The 18,489-nt window shown below is 41.1% G+C and overlaps 1 protein-coding gene across 2 annotated transcripts in view; it reads left to right on the top strand.

The window, feature by feature from the left end:
* Positions 1-1,278: 1,278 nt before the first annotated feature.
* Positions 1,279-18,489, top strand: part of yjefn3 (YjeF N-terminal domain containing 3) — a 47,511-nt gene continuing 30,300 nt past the window's right edge. The window contains exons 1-2 of one of the 2 annotated variants that reach the window (XM_034146448.1): positions 1,279-1,307; positions 3,098-3,183. In XM_034146448.1, the coding sequence (XP_034002339.1) occupies positions 3,119-3,183 (65 nt within the window). In that variant the 5' untranslated portion in view covers positions 1,279-1,307; positions 3,098-3,118. Of the gene's footprint in view, positions 1,308-2,873; positions 3,184-18,489 lie in introns of those variants that run through there. The other variant, XM_034146449.1, reaches the window with a different exon arrangement.

The following is an 18,489-nucleotide window of genomic DNA, read 5'->3' as shown; positions in this document are numbered from 1 at the left end:
TAGCAGTTACATCACCAGTGTGTGGAGCAAAAAAGGAGAGCTTCTACAGACAAACAACAACTTTACGCACCTACTGATCCACTGTTGCTGACCGCGATGTGAGTGAGGAGCAAGCTCTCAAAACATTGTGAATTGTTCCTGTTTTCCCCAAAAGGGCTAACCCTTTCACGCAGAGAGGTGTTTTCTTGTATATGCATGGGTTTTGATGGCATAGTTGCACCATCAGCCACTACATAGGACCCTATTGCATCATCCCATACACTGCCACTTAGTGGAAAGTCAGTGCAAGTGCATGATAAATGTCTCTAAACCAAGATGAACGACAGAAAGCCAGATGGACCAAGTCACCTGCCGATATCCTGCCAATCCTTTCATGGAAAGCGCTTCCTGCAGGTATAAAACATTTGGTGACATCAAGTTACAACTAAGGAATCATATAATTCATAAATTGTCAAAGTATTGATTTTATGTTTGCAGGATATCATGATTATTCGCCTGTCCACTAAAGTGGACGTCATGCATCACTGGCTATATTTCAACTAAACTTCATACTGTTACTGCTACTGTTCTTCTTGAAAATACTTCATTTGGAATATTTTTTTGGGCCTTAAATATATATACTTAAGTTATTATAATGTAATTTTAAGTTTGCACATCTTTATTTATCATTTTTTCCAAATTTACAAGTTTTCAGTTTAGACTTTAACGCATACTGTCCACCTGAGTGGACATATAAAACATTTTTTTTCTAAATTAGAAAAAGCTAGATAAAAATAAACTAAAGTTAAAATCTTGTTTTTCATGTTTTTTTAGTAAATTGTCAACGGTAGGGGGGTTTTGCTAGGGAATTGTCCGACCCAATTCGGTACCGGCCCATCGGGATTCGTCCCGAACGTCTCGATGGCCAGTCCGCCACTGCACTACAGGAAAGGGAAAACCTCAAAAATCCTAATGGGCCTCTTTAAAGATCTCATATTATGCTATTTTTAGACATATTATGGGTATCAGATATATAAAAAACATATCTAAGATGTGTTTTGCTCAAAACACCTAACAGATCATGCATTTGATTTTACACATCCCTCATATCCCTCTATTTCAGGCCTGTTTGGCTGATTCTCTGCTGGCTCCGCCCCCTTTTGAGCACCAGGCACATGTGAGTTATGTGAAGAAGGCTGTCTGCTCTGCTCAGATGCAGCTAAATGCTCCTGTGATTAAACGCCATATCATGTTCCAAACCACTTCAAGAATTATTTCTGAAACAGTATGGAGCTCAAATGCTTATTCTCTTGCGGGTTTACCACAAGGTGAGTTCCTTTTTTTATTTCCTGATTTTTTACATATACTCTCTCCAGTACAGGTTAGCTCTGAGTGTTAGTGATGCTTGCTAATGTAAACAAAGACCATATTACGTCCAAAACATGTTGCCCATTGTTTCTGATAGCAATGTTTCTGATAGGTCCGGGGGTCCACATTTCCGATATTACGTCATATCGCACGCAAATCTGGATCAGCTCCGTTGTACCCCCGTTTTTTAGAGATGTGGGTACGGAGGAAAAGAGAGAGGGTTTTATTTTCTGACACTTTGTGAGTTCCCTGGCACACCGGGGACACATTTATGTATAAAATACATAAAAAAGTGCATTTTGCATGATAGGACACCTTTAAAAATAATACTCTCCTTTACTCAACCATATGCACATTTCCAAAAATAATAATCTGTGATTTAGTATGCATTGACTTGCTTTTCGGAGAGATCTCCTAACAGGAAGTATGAACAGGGGAAACAATTACAGAAACTGTTAATATTTCAAATGGGAACCTAAGTAAGGCAAGGGAACATATTGTAGATGTAGTGGATTTAACATTTATGTCAAGCCTGGATTTCATTATAAAGTTGAATATAGAAACAAAATTCTGTATATTGCTTTTATCTGTCAAAAATGTTTAACACGTTCTGCAGCCCTTTTTTGGTCTACCATGTCTCTCGCTGTAAACTGCAATAACAATGTATTACCCCTAGATGGCCAAGTACTCCAACTTTTCATTCAGCATTTTGTCTTCAATTGTCCTTACATGAATGTAATCTTCCTAAGAGGTACATTTGTGTAATGTCATGTGGCATGAAAACAAAGACTTGCACGCTTAACTGTTATACAAGACCACGGACTTAACTCTGTCAGTTGAGCTGAAAGGAAAGGCCGTTAAGTCTGGAGGGAGGGAGAGAAAAGGAGAAGAAAGTGAGCTATTGTTTTTCACATCGACCCACTTATGAGCTTCATTCCTTGGCAGCCACAGTTGTCCCGTGATACTACTGTACAAATCTTTCCCTTGGCATGTTTGTTGTACCGTGCATTTACATTTTAATGATATTATTTATCTCCTTCCATGTTTTCATCAGCTGCCATAAATCCATTTGATCCATCTGCATGCTTCAAAATCCTTTTCAGGTCATTGTTATTCTGTTTATCACCCATCATTTGTGCTGTAGCTACAAAGTGCTTCTGTGTACCCACTCACATTCTTTACTGTTACCATCTCAGTTTGACTATTGGACCTCATTTACCTCCCAACACCATATGAAAGGTGTTTCCCCACTATGATGCGTGCTCGAGATTCTACATCAAGGGAGCATTTTTCCACTGAGGACTAATGTGTGTGTGTTTGTGTGAATTTGAGGGATGGGAGGGGGGTAGGTTGCACTCTGGATGACTGAACAGCTATGATCGAGGCAGCCTGAGCCAATCAGCCGGCGAGCACCGTGCCTTCTGATTCTTAATTGGCTCCCAGTGAGCACAGCTGATACACAGACAGCCAGCTGGTTTTATTAGAGAATGAGCCGGGGCCAGAGTGAGGAAAGCAAGAGAGGAGAGGCAGATATATAGAGGCAATATTCAGAGTGCGAGTATCAGCCAGTAATTACCTTCCAGCTTCTGAGCCAATCACAGAGAGATACAGAGCGAGGAAGCCCATTTACATTCTCAGTCTATTCCCCGGGCTGAGAGGGAGACAGTGTGCTGATTGATTTAGAGTCAGAGAGAAGGGACGGAAGTGTTTTGTTTGGATCGGCATAGCTCATCCTTTCTCATATTTGCAGAGTCGTGCTGGGAGAAATCAGATGGACAAGATGAACCAAAGCTCAGCTGAGGCAGGGTCTGGAACCATAGCACTGCGTTACCTCAGGTAGGCACCTGTTATTTTCTCTAATGATGATTTGCTCTTTTTCTTCTTCTCTGTTATTTCTCTGTCTGCTCTTCAATTCTGTTTTATTTCACACTCACACCAATTCACAGGATGGCTCTTAAATCAATGCACAGTGTGTGAAAACAATTCCAGATGGAGAGTGGCGTGCAGAATTACAGAGGAGAAACATTTAGATCCCCTTGTGAGACCCAGGAGAAAAGTCTTTACACGAGACTTAGAGTTTGTATTCATATGGAAGTCTGTTTGAATCAGAGAAAGCCTTTAAAAGGAAAACAGAGTAGAGGAAGTAATAAGAGATATCAATTATTTAAGTTGACCTGCTTTGCAAATGCCACATCAATACCAGTGATGATGATGATGCTGGTGGTGGTGGTGGTGCCAGCAGGAATACCTTGGTACGCACTGAGAAACTCCTGCTCTGCTTAGGGAGTGTTGAATTTCTTTCATTGCTCTTTTCCACTCCACTGAAGCCTCAAATTAAATTACAAATATAAGCTGTTATTGAATTAGGGAGGTTATGTTCGATGTGGCATTATCATACATATTACCAGCTATGCCACTCATTTTATGATTCAGAATTCTTTTAGTGGATGAGAGGTGTAATCAGTTATGCAATCGAGGTTATTGTGGTTCGCCCCTGGCTGCCTCTGTAGCACCACTTTTACTCTCAGAGTGACGGAGAGGAGGAGAATTTCAGGAACATAGCGCTACTTCTAATGTGCTTGGCATCTATGTGCTGGTATTTCCTGACATTTGTATAGTAATATGCAGGTTGTTTACCCACCTTTTACACACATACACACACACTCACGCACAAACTGCACATATATTGATTTATCAATTTGAATCCACTTAAAAATTCAAATATCAGTCTGTGATCCTAAAATGCACAACTAGTACACAGCCCTTAGTCATCATGATCCAACTTGTCACACAAGAAATGCATTTAATGAAAGACTAGGCTGTGGCTCAGTGGTTAGTGGTTAGTGGACTTCGAATCAGAGGGTAGCAAGTTCGAGTCCCACTGCAGTCAGCAAGTCATTGTGTCCCTTCACCTCAAATTGCTCCTGTGGGGATTGTCCGCAGTACTGAATGTATGTAAGTCGCTTTGGATAAAAGCATCTAACAAATGACATGTAATGTAATGTAATGACTAGGCCATCCTCCCTGAGAAAAAGCATTATAAAAAGGTTCACCTGAAAAAAAACGGGTCTTTTGTGTCAGCCATTAATAACACGGTCTCTATGGATATGCTGTAGACTGAAGGCAACATCGGCAATTTTGTTGCATCATTAATGCAATGTACTTGCCAGATTTTGACAAAGAGAACAACGCCTGGAATAAAGTTCTGGCCCTGCAGCATTTGTTACTTTTTTAGATTTACAATAATGTTGAAGTGAGATGCTGAATCAATGACTTTTTCACTTATGTTGTCCATCTTTAATCTGTGTTTATTTCTGTGCAGCACTAGGGGTATAAAGCCATGTAAAGACACACTAGAAGCACACACATTCACAAACACCCAAGCTGCGTAAGACAACCTTTAAATACAAAAAAAGCTGTTTTTGTCTTTGGTCAAACTATTATTAATTCGATGTTTTGTCACTCAGCAGTCATTCTTTCCTCCGTGCATTTCAAAGGATGATTGCACAATATAGCCACCTTAATCAATGCATGCACCTACACATTACATCTATTCTTGGAGCTTATTTTTACCCCCTCTATAATGTATGTAATTATGCTCTTTGCACTCTGAGGAGCTGAGGCTGATTAACTATTACCCAAGAGGCTCTGTCTCAGTTTTCAAATCTCTCAGATCTCTCCAGCTTGATTTGTGCATGCTGGCAGTCAATTAAGACAGTCAATTAAAAACCCCATATTCTACCTCTCGTGGAATCTAATTATACAGCTTCTATTACCATCAGGTTCTATGTCTCTAGGTGTGCAGGCATGTAAACATGTATGCACTTATAGGTCCTCCATGCGCCTCATTTATTCACTTTTAAACCAACCTGCTGTTCATAATCAATTATAAAATGATGTAGATATTTGCCATGGTTATTGCCAAAAAATACACGACACCCAGTTGTTATAGCAACCTGTTTAAGCAAAAGCTTGGAGATGATTTTGAAACCAACTAAAATTAGATGAAGATAATTACTTTCTAGATCTCTAAACTCTAAAAAACATGCATCCATTAGCCCAGATTCATCTTTGTGATAAAGCTGCTTAATGATCTGATATAATTATATAGAAGTTTTAAGAAATGGATTTGCCAGTGGCAAGCGGAAACTCACTAAGTTAATTAATGAAAATCCCGATATGAGACAACCCTGCTGTTTTAGTGCGATAATGGTCGTGAAACTAGAAAGATCAAAAATAATTCCAAGCACAGCTGACTTCCCTCACTGCTGTTTCTCCACAGTACCAGATTAGCCAAACTGACATGGATATGTTTCACAAATTCTTAAAAATGCAAAGTTAATCCACACCTGGCACAGTCCCTGGTTTCAGCTGTGAAAGTTCATATGGCTTGTTGAGAGCAAATGTTTGGCTTTTGTGCATGATTTTTGTGCCGAATAAAATGGTTTCACCTCTATTTCTAAAAGGTCAGTGCTCTGACCACATCACTAGTTGTTCTGTTGTGTCTAGGCTACCCTTAACAGGTAAATAACAGCAAATAATGTTCTCCAATCAGCACGCCAGAGAACTTAAGAAATGTATTACAAAAGGATTTCATTTTTTTTAATCGGCCGTGAGATTAACTGTACTCAATGTTCTTGCTGCACTTCCTAAAAAGAAAACGCCATCAAAACATGTCTCATTTGTGTAAATTCAAGGGGTCCTATTGAGGCTTTATGGGGTTTTCCTTTCCTGTAGTGTGTTATATAGGTTTTCGTGCATGTAAATACCAAAGTTTCGTGCATGTAAATACCAAAGTTCCCTCAAGAGAGAGGTTCTCTCCCACATACTCCCCCCCTCCCTGACTGAAATGCCTTGAATAGACTCCTTTGTTTACTTCCTGAACATAATGACATCAATGTAACACTCACGCCTATTGGCTAGCGCTCCAAAACATTTTGCCGTGGCTAAGGGGTGCGTTATCTCCAAGCAGTTGACCTATCACAACAGAGCCGGCCAGCTAACCAATCAGAGCAGACTGGGCTCTGGATTCAGACAGAGGGTGACAAGAGGTGCTGCAGCACAGGCATCATGAGAAAAATAAAGAGCTTTTTGAACATTAAAGCATGGAAGCTTGTCACAGTAGAGGAGCAAAAGGCAAATATAAACCTGAAAAATGAACACAGGGAACAGGGCCCCTTTACCGCAAAAACGTTGAGAATGCAACACTTCTGTCACGGCTGGAGGGCAAGGTACACAGGACCCAAACGCAGAATGTTGTTTGAAATCCAAAATACTTTTATTGCGGAACTAGGCCAACAAAGTAAAATAAGGCAAGGCAAGGCAATCCGTAGAAATCCCTCAGAACAAAATCCTTCCAGCAACATCAAGACTCTCACAACGACAGACAGAAAAACCAGAACTTAAATGCACACAAGACTAATCACACAAACAAGACACAGGTGAGGAGGGAGGAGAAAACAGGGGCACAAGGTGAACACAATCAGGTAATCAGGCAGGAGGGAACACAGAGACAGGAAGCAACCGACAAGACGGGGGGTGAACACTTTTCAAAATAAAACAGGAAACCAAAGACAGATCTAGACATGGCAAAACACAACACAGACAGATCGTGACAACTTCTCTCCTTCTGTATCTTTATGATGTTGTTTCCCCCTCCTACACCTTCTACTCTGACAGTAATGAATGTTCTGACTCTTTGGACTTTTCACTCAGCACACCTGACCTGAGGCCTGGGGCCAGTCGCTCAGAGAATTGTTAGAACAGCCTGAGCTATTTTTGTCCTTTCTCTATTAACTGGTCTGCCTATACCTGTCTATCTGAGCTGCTGCCAGTGAGTAAAGCCGTCTAACTTTACCTGCTTTGGCTTCATTTCTCCTACCATGGCAATGATGCATTTCAGGCTTATTGTTATTCATTTGGCTTGCTTCCCTCTTTTCAGCTTCCTGCCACAAATTCCCATGGTAGTTCCAATTGCCTGTGTGACAGGTCTGGCATTTATATATAGGCCAAATGAAATGATTGAGGTTGAGAGACAGAGAAGTAGAGAGGGAGACGGGAGGGGAGAGATGATATCAGTGCACTGTTTAGACATAATTGTCTTCTACTGTTAAAGTCAGATTAGCTAGGCCTATAAAAGTTTTACATCTACGCCTCACATGTTTAAAAGAAGAGCATGTGGATGAGAGGGAGGGCAAACCAAAATGAGGACTGATGGTATACAATTAGTAATTAGATCTACAGGAAGTATTCTATTTCCCATCTTTGCTTCATAAGTAGGTAGCAATACATATCTGTAAAGTGTAAACTAACTAAATTAAAGTAGGAAAGAGACAGGTATAAATCCATTAATTTAAGGTAATTTAGTTACTTTGCGTATTACCTAGCTTGAGGTAAGAGTTAGAACATTGCTTTTTTATGGTTTACAATTATCTGGTGATAACAAGAGTGTTAGCCATGTTAGCAGCTGTTTTAGGCTAAATGCTAAAGTTAGCACTGCATGTTCCCACCATCAACTGACAATAACAAATTGCCAGAATTAACTTTATCCTTAGAGCCACATTGTAGTCTTTACACATGCTACTGTTTGAAGCGTACTTTGGCACAGCTTTGAGCTTAATGCTAACAATAGCATGCAATAACATCAACAGCAATAGGCTTCAGCTGAGGATGATATGAATTAGTTTTGAAGGAACATTTTAATTAGTATTAGTATTCTTATATCCATCAAATGTCTACAGTTCTATCTAAAGATGAGACATTTTAATCAATATGTGATCATGGTCTTGCTTAAGTTAAAGTCATGGAGTCACTATTAATTAGCAGGATTGGAATTGATGACACATTTAAGAAAATGTCATGGCAATCTACTTAATATTTAGCATTTAAAGAATTCCACGGAACTTGTGGGGACATTGATTCACAAAAATGACACATTCATACGAAATATAATCTTGCTCTCGCGCAAGTTGGTTGGAAAAGAGAAGAGAACAGAGTGAAAAGGTCAATCACAAAGCTTATCTTTGTTCTGGCTTGGCTCTGGCAAACTGCAAGAAGGTGAGAAATTGGCACTATTTAATAAGGTCAATTTATGTCATTTATTTAACCGCTATTATGTGACCTGACCTTCACACTTCGAGGATTTTGTGAGTTTCGAAGTGTGTGTGTTATTTGAATGTGGAATAAGTGCATTGAAACTCTGATTTGGAAGCTGCACCCTTATCAGTTTCTTGCCTCCTTCACAGCTACAAGCAGGGCCGTCCCTGGCCAACATGAGGCCCCACGCAAAGTTATGTGATGAGGCCCTCTGCTAGATGCTAGTGGAGCCTCGCAGCAGCGAAACCGTGCCGCGCCACACTAATTGCGCCGCATAAGCGCATATTTTCGGCTCAGTTGAGGCACCCTCCGCAAGATGAGGCCCCCTCCGCAAGGTGAGGCCCCACACAGTCTGCATGATCGGCCTGTAGGGAGGGACGGCCCTGGCTACAAGCTTTACATAAACACATATATAAAGATGACATAACAAGAGAAAGAGACTGTGATTAACTTTAGGCCGTGGTGCAATTCTTTATGTCTCTTTACTAAATAAGTAGTAAATCCCTCATACTCATGTTCTCGATCTCCTGCTACTATTTTACAAACATAAATTAGTGGTGGTTGTAGTGGAGAGCTGCTTAGTAGAATACATCTTCTAATAGAAACAGAGCTCTTCTAATATTCTACCTTTACTATCATGATTTAGCAGAAACTGTAATCGAGACAGAAAAAATGACACACTTGAGTCACGGAAACCCAAATTACGAATGAATGTGTGAATGTTAAGGGTGCTTGTATTTCTGTGTTTATGCATCAATGTGTGTAAGATTGATTTGACAGGATTGAAGTGAGCAATGTTGTCTCTTTGGAGGCAGCTGAATGCACTCAACTTAGCATCTGTTGAAATGCTCTCATTTTATTGCCTGCAGGGCACCTCTCGGCTTATTTTTAATCATTAAAAGAACCTAAATAAAAGGGGCTGAGAAGGTAAGCAATGGCTGGAAGGCAGTCAAACATGTTTTTCAATATAAAAGTCATAACTGTTTTTTTATGACTAAAATACGAACAAACTGCTGTCAGTCTTCAATGATGATTTGTGTTTTTCACCATGAGCTGAACAGTATAGCTAATCTAATGCTCATTTTAGTCTAACAAACAAAGACTTAGTGACAGTGTCGTCGCTGCCACAGACAGATTTTTGGTTGTAAAAGGAAATGCGCGCACTCGGCAGCAAAGGATTTGTTTAGTTGTAAATCTTGTAGCATGTGACTACCATCTGTGACAGGCCTTTTGTACGCCATTTGAAAGGTGTTCTGAGGCATAAAAGTAATGAGACAGGCTTTCATTTTGTCACAGTGAAACAGAGCACGAGGCTATAATTAGAGAAAGACTATTATTTCATTTGGCAGGTCCACATTGTGCCTTAATTAACTACAGTTAATGAAACGAGTGAAAACACAAGGTTTGTCATTGCCAAAGTAACATTTTCACCTGCCTTTTATTTTCAATTAGTATTTTCCTTCTGTAATTCATTTATGACATTTAAAGGTTACAGTCATAGTATTAGTTACACACTTTTCATTACCTTGGTTGGTCACCAATTGCACTTGCAGACACTGTTGACAAAATAAACAATATATATTTTTTGGGAAAGCACAAATAATTCGATGGAATTGGTAACACATATTTATTTAACAGTTGCTCATTGACCTGTCTGAATCAGTTATTTCTTCAAATTGATTAATATCTCTGTGGATTGCCTCAACATGAAAGCCCATTCGGTTTGCTTAAAGTCTTCGATAGACATTTTATTCCAAGATAATAATGGATCTTTCTACATTACATTAAATACGTTGTGTCAGCTTCAGATATTCTACCCATAAAAAGGTTCTGACTTGTGTGAAAATCCATGAACTTTAAAGCATATATGTTTGTCTAATGTTGTCTAAGAAGAATACATTGACATTTGGTTTTAGCATATCTTGGATATTTAGAAATCTGACAGGCATGAGAGCCTGAAGAGAAGAAAGAGAGATTATGGGGGGTTTATATATTTGCAGATGATTTAGGTGGTATGGGTTTGAATTTTTTTTTATTACGAATGCTGCCTCTGTGACCTGTTCTGTTCCTAAATACAATAATAAGGGCCAGTTTCAACAAGAACACTTGAGCTGGCTCCACTGACATTTCTTCAAAATTCAGATCTTACCACAGTCCCCAACACAGGCTACAGGTAAAACAATATTTTGAACAAGTGGACAGATTTATTGTGCAGCTCATTAGTATAACATCTTAGTTCTCATTGTCTGGAAAACACTAATTAGTGCCGTATACCCAGCATGAGCTCTGTCTTGTATTGCGTTATTGATTTCAGTGTGAGATGTGAGGAATTTACTTTATAATTGTCGATTAGACTTCTTATTTGTAAAGCCTGGCTAAGCGGTGTGCATGTGTGCCCAATCATTAGAGGCTTTAGCATGCAGGAATAATCCATCAGAAAGTACCGATATTAGTACAGTATTAGACATAAATACAGAAAACCAGATTATTGCCCGAAATTTCAATAAATGATAATCCTAATCCTAAATTGAATAATTGCACAGGTTATACATGTTATTCAAAGTGTAACATTAAAATAAACAAAAAACTAAAAAATTAACTCTTACAAAACTACATTATTACCCAAATCAGTGTTGTCTATTAAATAACATTGTAACATTTGGGAGAACCAGTAGTGGTTAGCAGGCAGCACACAAACTAGTTAGCGGTAGCGCAGATTAGCTTGCCGTCATGCTAGCCTTGGCTTGATTTATCCTGGTTGTGCATTTTTTAACCCTGTTTCCTGCCAGTGTACATCTCTCTGAACTTGTTTGAGATTTGATTAGATACCTGTCAGGTTAATTTGATATGAAACACAGAGGAGTCTTAGTGACAAAATGTCCTATTCTCCTTTTATAAGTACTTAGGAGATGCCTCCAGTCGTCTATTTCTGGAACATCCCCAAAGGAAGAGGCTGCAGGGAGACTTTCATTATCTCAACTCCTGTCAATGTCATTTCAGCAGCAACTTGAGATACAAATGTCACCTCGGATTGTCTTTTCTACTCCAAGGTTTTTACCTTTTTTTCCCAAATGATAATTTTAATGCATTGGAATCAGACACACCCTTTTTTTAAACGGTAGATAGTATAATCCGTGTTTCCTAGCAAACTTTTGGTCTTAATTTCTACCCTTTAAACTAGTTTTTCCTCTCAACCATGGGCCACTCGCGTACACAGGTCAGAGCTATTTTGACAAATGGGATTAAAAAGGAAAGTGTTCATGACAGAATGGGAGGAATGCCCACTTCAGCACACCTTATGTCATCGCCACTGGAAATCAATGCAGGGAGCAAGGTGCAGATTAACAAAAATAGCTCGAGGAGAGGGGGAAGAGACAGAAAGAAGAGAGGGCGAGGACCAGAAATTTGACAATAAGATCCAGAGGGGGGGTTGGTGTCTTATCTCCCACTTTTGTTTCAGCTCTTACCATTTGTCACTCACATCAGCTTCGTGCCAGTTGCCATAGAAACCATGCCTCAGACACACCGGCGAGAGACATTTCGTGGCTGGCTGAGACATGTAGGTGATGGGTCTGTTAAAGACCGTTACATATAGTTTTATTGAACAGATTTCCCCCACATAATGCTCTTTCTTTGTGTGAGGGTGTTACTCTTAAGTCTTTTTGTGTTCTGCACTTCCAGTAGACCATGATTGAAAATGAAATTGAATTGGCAGAAAGAAAAAGCAAAAAGCGATGTGTGAAAGATCAAAGCGGATATGTTCCGTATAAATTATTTTTTGTTGGTGTATTTCCTTTCTGTGAATGCATTTGTGTCCTTGCAAGTTCGAGAAAGGAACATTATGTGTTTGTCCTCAGGTATTGTGTTTCCAACTGTGCCTTCATCATGTGTGTGTTTGTCAGTAGTTGGGAGTGTGTGCCAGTGGTTTCAGCCAGGAAGGCTTTCCCAAATGTCAGTAATTGGGTTCACAGTCTTGCTTTGCTGAGTCCTGATTGCGCTTTTGTTTTCATTCCCATCGGAGGAGTGCTGCAGCAGTATTTTGATTATGTTAATGTATTTCATATAGCTCTCTATTGTTGTTTACCACGTCCTCCCTTACTCACTGATGGATTATATGAATTAGAGTTGGCTTTGAAAGTCATGATAATGCTCAGAATAAGGAGAATAATGTACAAATTGCTACGCATGCTAAGCTTCATGCAATGTACATGCAAACAGGCCTACAGTGATCTTTATTGTTAGTATTCACCTCAAACTAACATATCGTGTCTTCTTCTTTGCCTAACAACAAACTAACAAGCTTTCAGCCCAGGATACCCATCCTAGGATCTATTTTTAAGTGTGCAACTCGATTTTGACAGGATAACAACTGGTGACTTCTAGAATTGTGTGAGTAACATTCTGTTTTTAGACTTCTCTGTTTCAGTGTGTGTACTCTGTATAAATGCTCTGTAGTTGCTCTGATTGAAATTGTGATTTTGATCTCAAAACCGCTACAGTATTGTTCAGGCAGAAATTTGGGACAATTAGTTTGACAGAAACCTTAAAACTGAACTAACTGGCTGCTAGGGTTATCTTTGATTTAGTAGGGGTAACTGTATTAAGGGTTAAACTCATAACTTTATAACTTAGGGTTTAATGTAATTGTAAACTATTGTGCCACTAAAAAGTTTCATTAACAACTCAGGAGTGAGCCAGTTTCAATTCCCTATTGAGGCCCATCAGCTGCAGAGAGTTAACTAATTAAAGGGGCGTGGCCCCACAGCTGTGACAACTCAGCAATCAGGTGTCCATTTTAGGTAGCACTTTCCAGGAGCGTCAGCCTGACGAAGACTGACAAAGACTGACGAAGACTGACAAAGACAATAGAGTCCCGTTGAAGACTGACAAAGACAATAGAGTCCTGTTGGAGTCACGAGGGAGGCAAAGAGGAGGTAAATCCTACTTTAAATGAGCTAAGTATCGCTGGTGTTTATATCCACTCTTGCTAAAAACATGTGTATATTCTCCATTCCTGTTCATGTGTCTTCTCGCAATTATTACTGGCCCCGTGCATCTCCTAATCGCTATAACCGGCCTGCTCTTGTCTATCCCACATGCTCCACTGAGACCCAACATCTAGTTACAGGTGGCCTGTGGAACTGCCAGTCAGCTGTTCCTAAGGCTGACTTCATTTCTGGCTACGCTTCCCTGCAGTCTCTGGATTTCCTTGCTCTCACTGAGACCTGCATTACTCCATCCAACACATCCACCCCAGCAGCTCTCTCCACAGCATATTCCTTCACCCATACACCCAGACCCACTGGCAGAGGAGGTGGCACTGGTCTCCTGCTCTCTCCCAAATGGAGCTTTTCCCTCTACCAACTACCTAACTTCACTCCTTCCACCTTTGAATTCCATGCCGTTACTGTAACCCATCCTATACAATTAACCATTGTTGTTCTCTACCGTCCACCAGGCGCCTTGGGGGACTTCTTGGAGGAATTAGATAATCTCCTGTCACACATCCCTGAAACTGGCCCTCCCACTGTACTTCTCACTGTACTTCTCGGAGACTTCAACCTCCAGACAGGGAAGACATGTGAACTAACATCTCTTTCAACTGCCTTTGCTTTCTCACTGTCTCCATCCCCACCTACTCATAAAGCTGGCAATGTCCTTGATCTCATATTCTCAAGGAACTGCACTACTTCTAACCTCTCTGTAAACCCACTCCACACCTCGGATCACTTTTTCATATCATTCTCTCTACCGCTTTCCAAACATAACAAACGAATCTCTTCTAACTCTGCACCTGTCCGCCGTAACCTTCGTTCCCTCTCCCCCTCTACTCTTACCTCATCTGTGCTCTCAGCCCTCCCTTCGTCTGACTCGTTCCAACTCCTGCCTCCAAACTCTGCTGCAGAAACTCTCCTCTCTACTCTCTCATCCGCACTGGACTCTCTCTGTCCTTTCACAACTCGGCAGGCTCGTCAGTCCCCTCCTGCTCCCTGGCTAAATGACGCACTACGTGCTAATAGAACCATCCTTCGGGCAGCTGAGCGGAAATGGTGGAAATCCAAACACCCTGACGACCTCCTAACCTATCAAGCTCTCCTCTCCTCTTTCTCTTCTTCGATCTCTCAGGCAAAAAGCACTTTCTTTCAAGATAAGATCCATTCTTCCTATTCCAATCCCAAATTGGGATTCTATCTTCTCCACCCTCCTGGAGCCCCTTCCCCCTCCTCCCTTCTTCCAAACGACTTTGTTAACTACTTTGAAAAAAAGGTTGATGATATTCGCTCTTCTTTTTCCGACTCACCATTACTCACCACTGGGTCACCAGACCCACCGTTCACCCACACACTAACCTCCTTTTCCCCTCTCTCTCCAAGTGAGGTTCTTACCCTCATTACCTCTGCCCGTCCTACCACCTGTCCTCTGGACCCTATCCCATCAAACCTCCTTCAAACTATCGCTCCTGATATTCTACCGTTTCTCACCCATTTCATCAATACTCAGACTGCAAGGAATCTGGGTGTGACCCTATAACAACCTGTCCTTCACAGCAAACATCGCTGCCACAACCCGCTGCTGCAGATACACGCTTTACAACATCAGGAGGATACGTCCCCTCCTGACCCAGAAAGCGACGCAACTTCTGGTCCAGGCTCTCGTCATCTCACGCCTAGACTACTGCAACTCCCTCCTGGCTGGTCTACCTGCATGTGCCATCCGACCTCTGCAGCTCATCCAGAATGCAGCGGCTCGTCTGGTCTTCAACCTTCCTAAATTCTCCCACACCACACCGCTCCTCCGCTCGCTTCACTGGCTTCCAGTAACTGCTAGAATCCACTTCAAGAACCAGCGGATTAATGGTGATGCTGAGACAGGCATGTAGTTAAAAAGACTGCAACCCCGACAGCCAAAAAATAAAAACGAAATGCTTATGAAGAGAGAGCTGATACCTAGAGAGATGTGGAATAGACAACGAGAAAATGAAGAAAGGAGAGGCACCAATAGACAAACAGGAGCTCTGGGTTTCCTTTAAATCTCTGAAACATGGTTGCACATGTTGGATATTCAGAGCTCACATTGATATCTCTTTCTTGCTCTCACAGCCAAAAAATGGCATTATCTAATATTTGCTGTTATAAGAGGAGAGGAACATGAGTTTTCTTTTGACAGTTTGGGGATTTCCGTCAGCTCACTGTAAATGTTATTTAGAAATCATAAAGGTCTGCTATATTTAGTACCAAACAAACAGAGTGTGTGGTGCTTATATTGACAGCGTTGGAGTTTTTTCCCAAGAGGCTGTATTATGTAAGACAGCAAAGAAAGCATTGTTGTTGTTGTTGGATGTGAGATGGCAGGCGGGCAGACCCCAGTGATTTGCATGCACTTCATGCCATTCAAGACAAGCTCTTCAGATGCTCGTGGCACTGTCTCTGAATGATCGTTATTAACCTCTTGAGTCAATGATTTGAAAAGCGTAACGTTTGAAGTGAAATATGAGAACTGGGGTTACAAAATGTGAATTTCCTCTAACCGTCTCTAGCGGCTTAACAAGCACAAAGCCAATAATGGCTCCCTGACACAAGGCTGTGACTCTTGGTAAAAATGCAGCATTTCCAAGTTCGCGGCTGCAAATGGCCACACTGCCCCAAATCTAATAGACCACCCTCAGTGCAACAAACATCCACCGGCTCTATCTCTCACACAGTTATGATGGAGGGGCACGCCAGGCAAACATAATTTACCAAGAGGAATCTGACAAATACTCCCATCAGGATGTTATGCCACACAGTTCATCTTACTGACTTAGAGTTACAGGCTGATTACTTTACTTCTATAGTGATAAATGTATAACATATTTATTTGTAGAGCTCTTTTTAAGGTGCTCAAAGACACTTCACAGACTCAGGTTAAAAATAAAAAGAGAAGGCTCTGCTTTTGTGCTATCGCAAGTTAAAATTGTACAATCATACCCTGGAGCAGACCTGGACATATCGAGAGATGTTTCTGAAATCACGTCATACTTTGAAAGCTGTAAGTTAATAGCCCTTGGTTGTGTCTCTTAGCTTCTGTTCAACTCTTTCACCCCTACTCAGCTCACACATACACTCACATATACATACTGTACAACACTACTGAATAAATGCATGGATTTCCACCCACTCCAACACTAATTTGCCTGCAGACTTCTAGCTTTGACTGCACCCAAATCAGTAATGGTGTTGTGGTCTGTTTCGCTCACTCATACTTCTTCAGCCCTTTTTTTTGTTCCAGCTTGCTATCTTTGGCTTCTCTTCTGTGTCTTCATGCAGTTGCTTTGTCCAGCTGGTTGGCACAACTTGTCAAAATCGAGGTTGGTTAATCTATTGTTCCAAATGTAGGATATTGTTTTTATAACATGCAACAAGAGTCATAAGAAAGTGCTTCCAGTATTGAAATGATCATGTATCATTTACAAAGAAGCGCCACTGTAAAAGAGAGCAAAAATATTTCTCATGGATTTGCTAAAAAGTGTTTTCCAATAAACGGAGAATAAAGTGGGACGAGGGTGATTTTATGAAGCAGTAACAGTCAAATCAAGTTCCTCTGTCAATTTAATTTTCCTCCACGGCACACTCAAAGTCGAGGTAATGGGATTAGCCAGTGTTGAAGAGGTTTAATGATGATCAATCATTTAGTCATGCATATTACCAAAAACGGCTGTTCTTGACATCACTGTAAGGGTCAGTGACTTTATGAGGTGTATAATTGCCTTGACCAGTAGTAACCGTTGGCAGGAGATACAGGTTTATTGGAGGGGCTGTGCCTATTTAAGTCCCATAATGCAACATGCAACTATGAAAAGATGATGTCATTATTAGATGTATTGAAGAAGAAATCACTTTATAACGACTGTGATTCTGTCCTTATCCATGCAGGAGTTCAGTCTCCTTCTTATTGCAGTGACAAAACTGACAATTTATGAAAGAAAAAGAATACCATCAGTTTAATAGCTGCCAGTTGGCTGTTCTGATACAAGCCTGTGGAGTTAAACTGAGGCGAGGAAGCAGTGGCAGGAGCAGGCTTTGCGTGACGGCTCCTCCTCCACATCACACGTATGGTGTGAGGCTTACACATCTGTACCTCCTTCCCCTCCTGCAGCTGTTGCTCTTTCACCACCTAATCATTTCAGAGGGAGGTGAGGAAGATTGACTGTAACGCAGGCGTGTTCAGACTCACATAAGCACCATTTGTAGGCTATATAACGCAGACACACCCATCCAAAAACAAATCCTACAACCCATACTACCACCTGCTAGTCTCCCAGGGCTGCACAGCTTGTGTGACATTCTGTTCCTAATGTATGGGAAATGCCACACATGCATACATTACAGCTAAGCCTGACGGTTAAAAGCCATTGGGGGACCGGAGGTTTCTGCTGCTCAACAAACTCTACTGTCAGTAAAGGACGACGCCAAGGTCGGGTCTAGAGCTGTGGGAAAGTTTGATCAGCAGATGGAATTTAGTATGCATTTCTGAAGTCATGAGGCTGCTACATCTATAACAAGTGTGTGTGTCAATAACACACCACTATGCCACAGGGGCTGACTAATTGCTTGTCTGAAACGATACTTGACTGCAAGAACATTTTGTTGTTTGTGTGATTGACTCGCGTCTCAATCTAGAGTTTATATGCTCCTGTTTTATCAATGTTTATCATAACGTCTGGCTGCTCTGCTTTCATTAGAGGAAACTCACTGGAGTCTTACTCTCCCGCTCCTCAGCCGTATTTCCAACTTCTTCATCATGATTTTTATTCACAGCGTCTCCGAAGAATACTCTCTTCATCATCTCTGGCATCAGCCTTGGTCTCTTTGCAACTCTCACACATTTCTCCCCGCCACCTGCCACCAAAGCAGCGTAAACACACCCACACATGTGCCCACGCATAAGCATTCATGCATACGCACATGCCAGCGTATCTGTGAAAGGTCGACCGAATGCCAGTTTAGATGCACTGGCCCTCTGGTCCCTCTCATGGTTCCCCCTACCGCTGTGCTCATCAATTATGCA

This window comes from Trematomus bernacchii, unplaced genomic scaffold, assembly GCF_902827165.1.
Source record: "Trematomus bernacchii unplaced genomic scaffold, fTreBer1.1, whole genome shotgun sequence".
Classification (NCBI taxonomy): Eukaryota; Metazoa; Chordata; class Actinopteri; order Perciformes; family Nototheniidae; genus Trematomus; species Trematomus bernacchii.
This window is presented reverse-complemented; position numbering and strand designations above follow the sequence as displayed.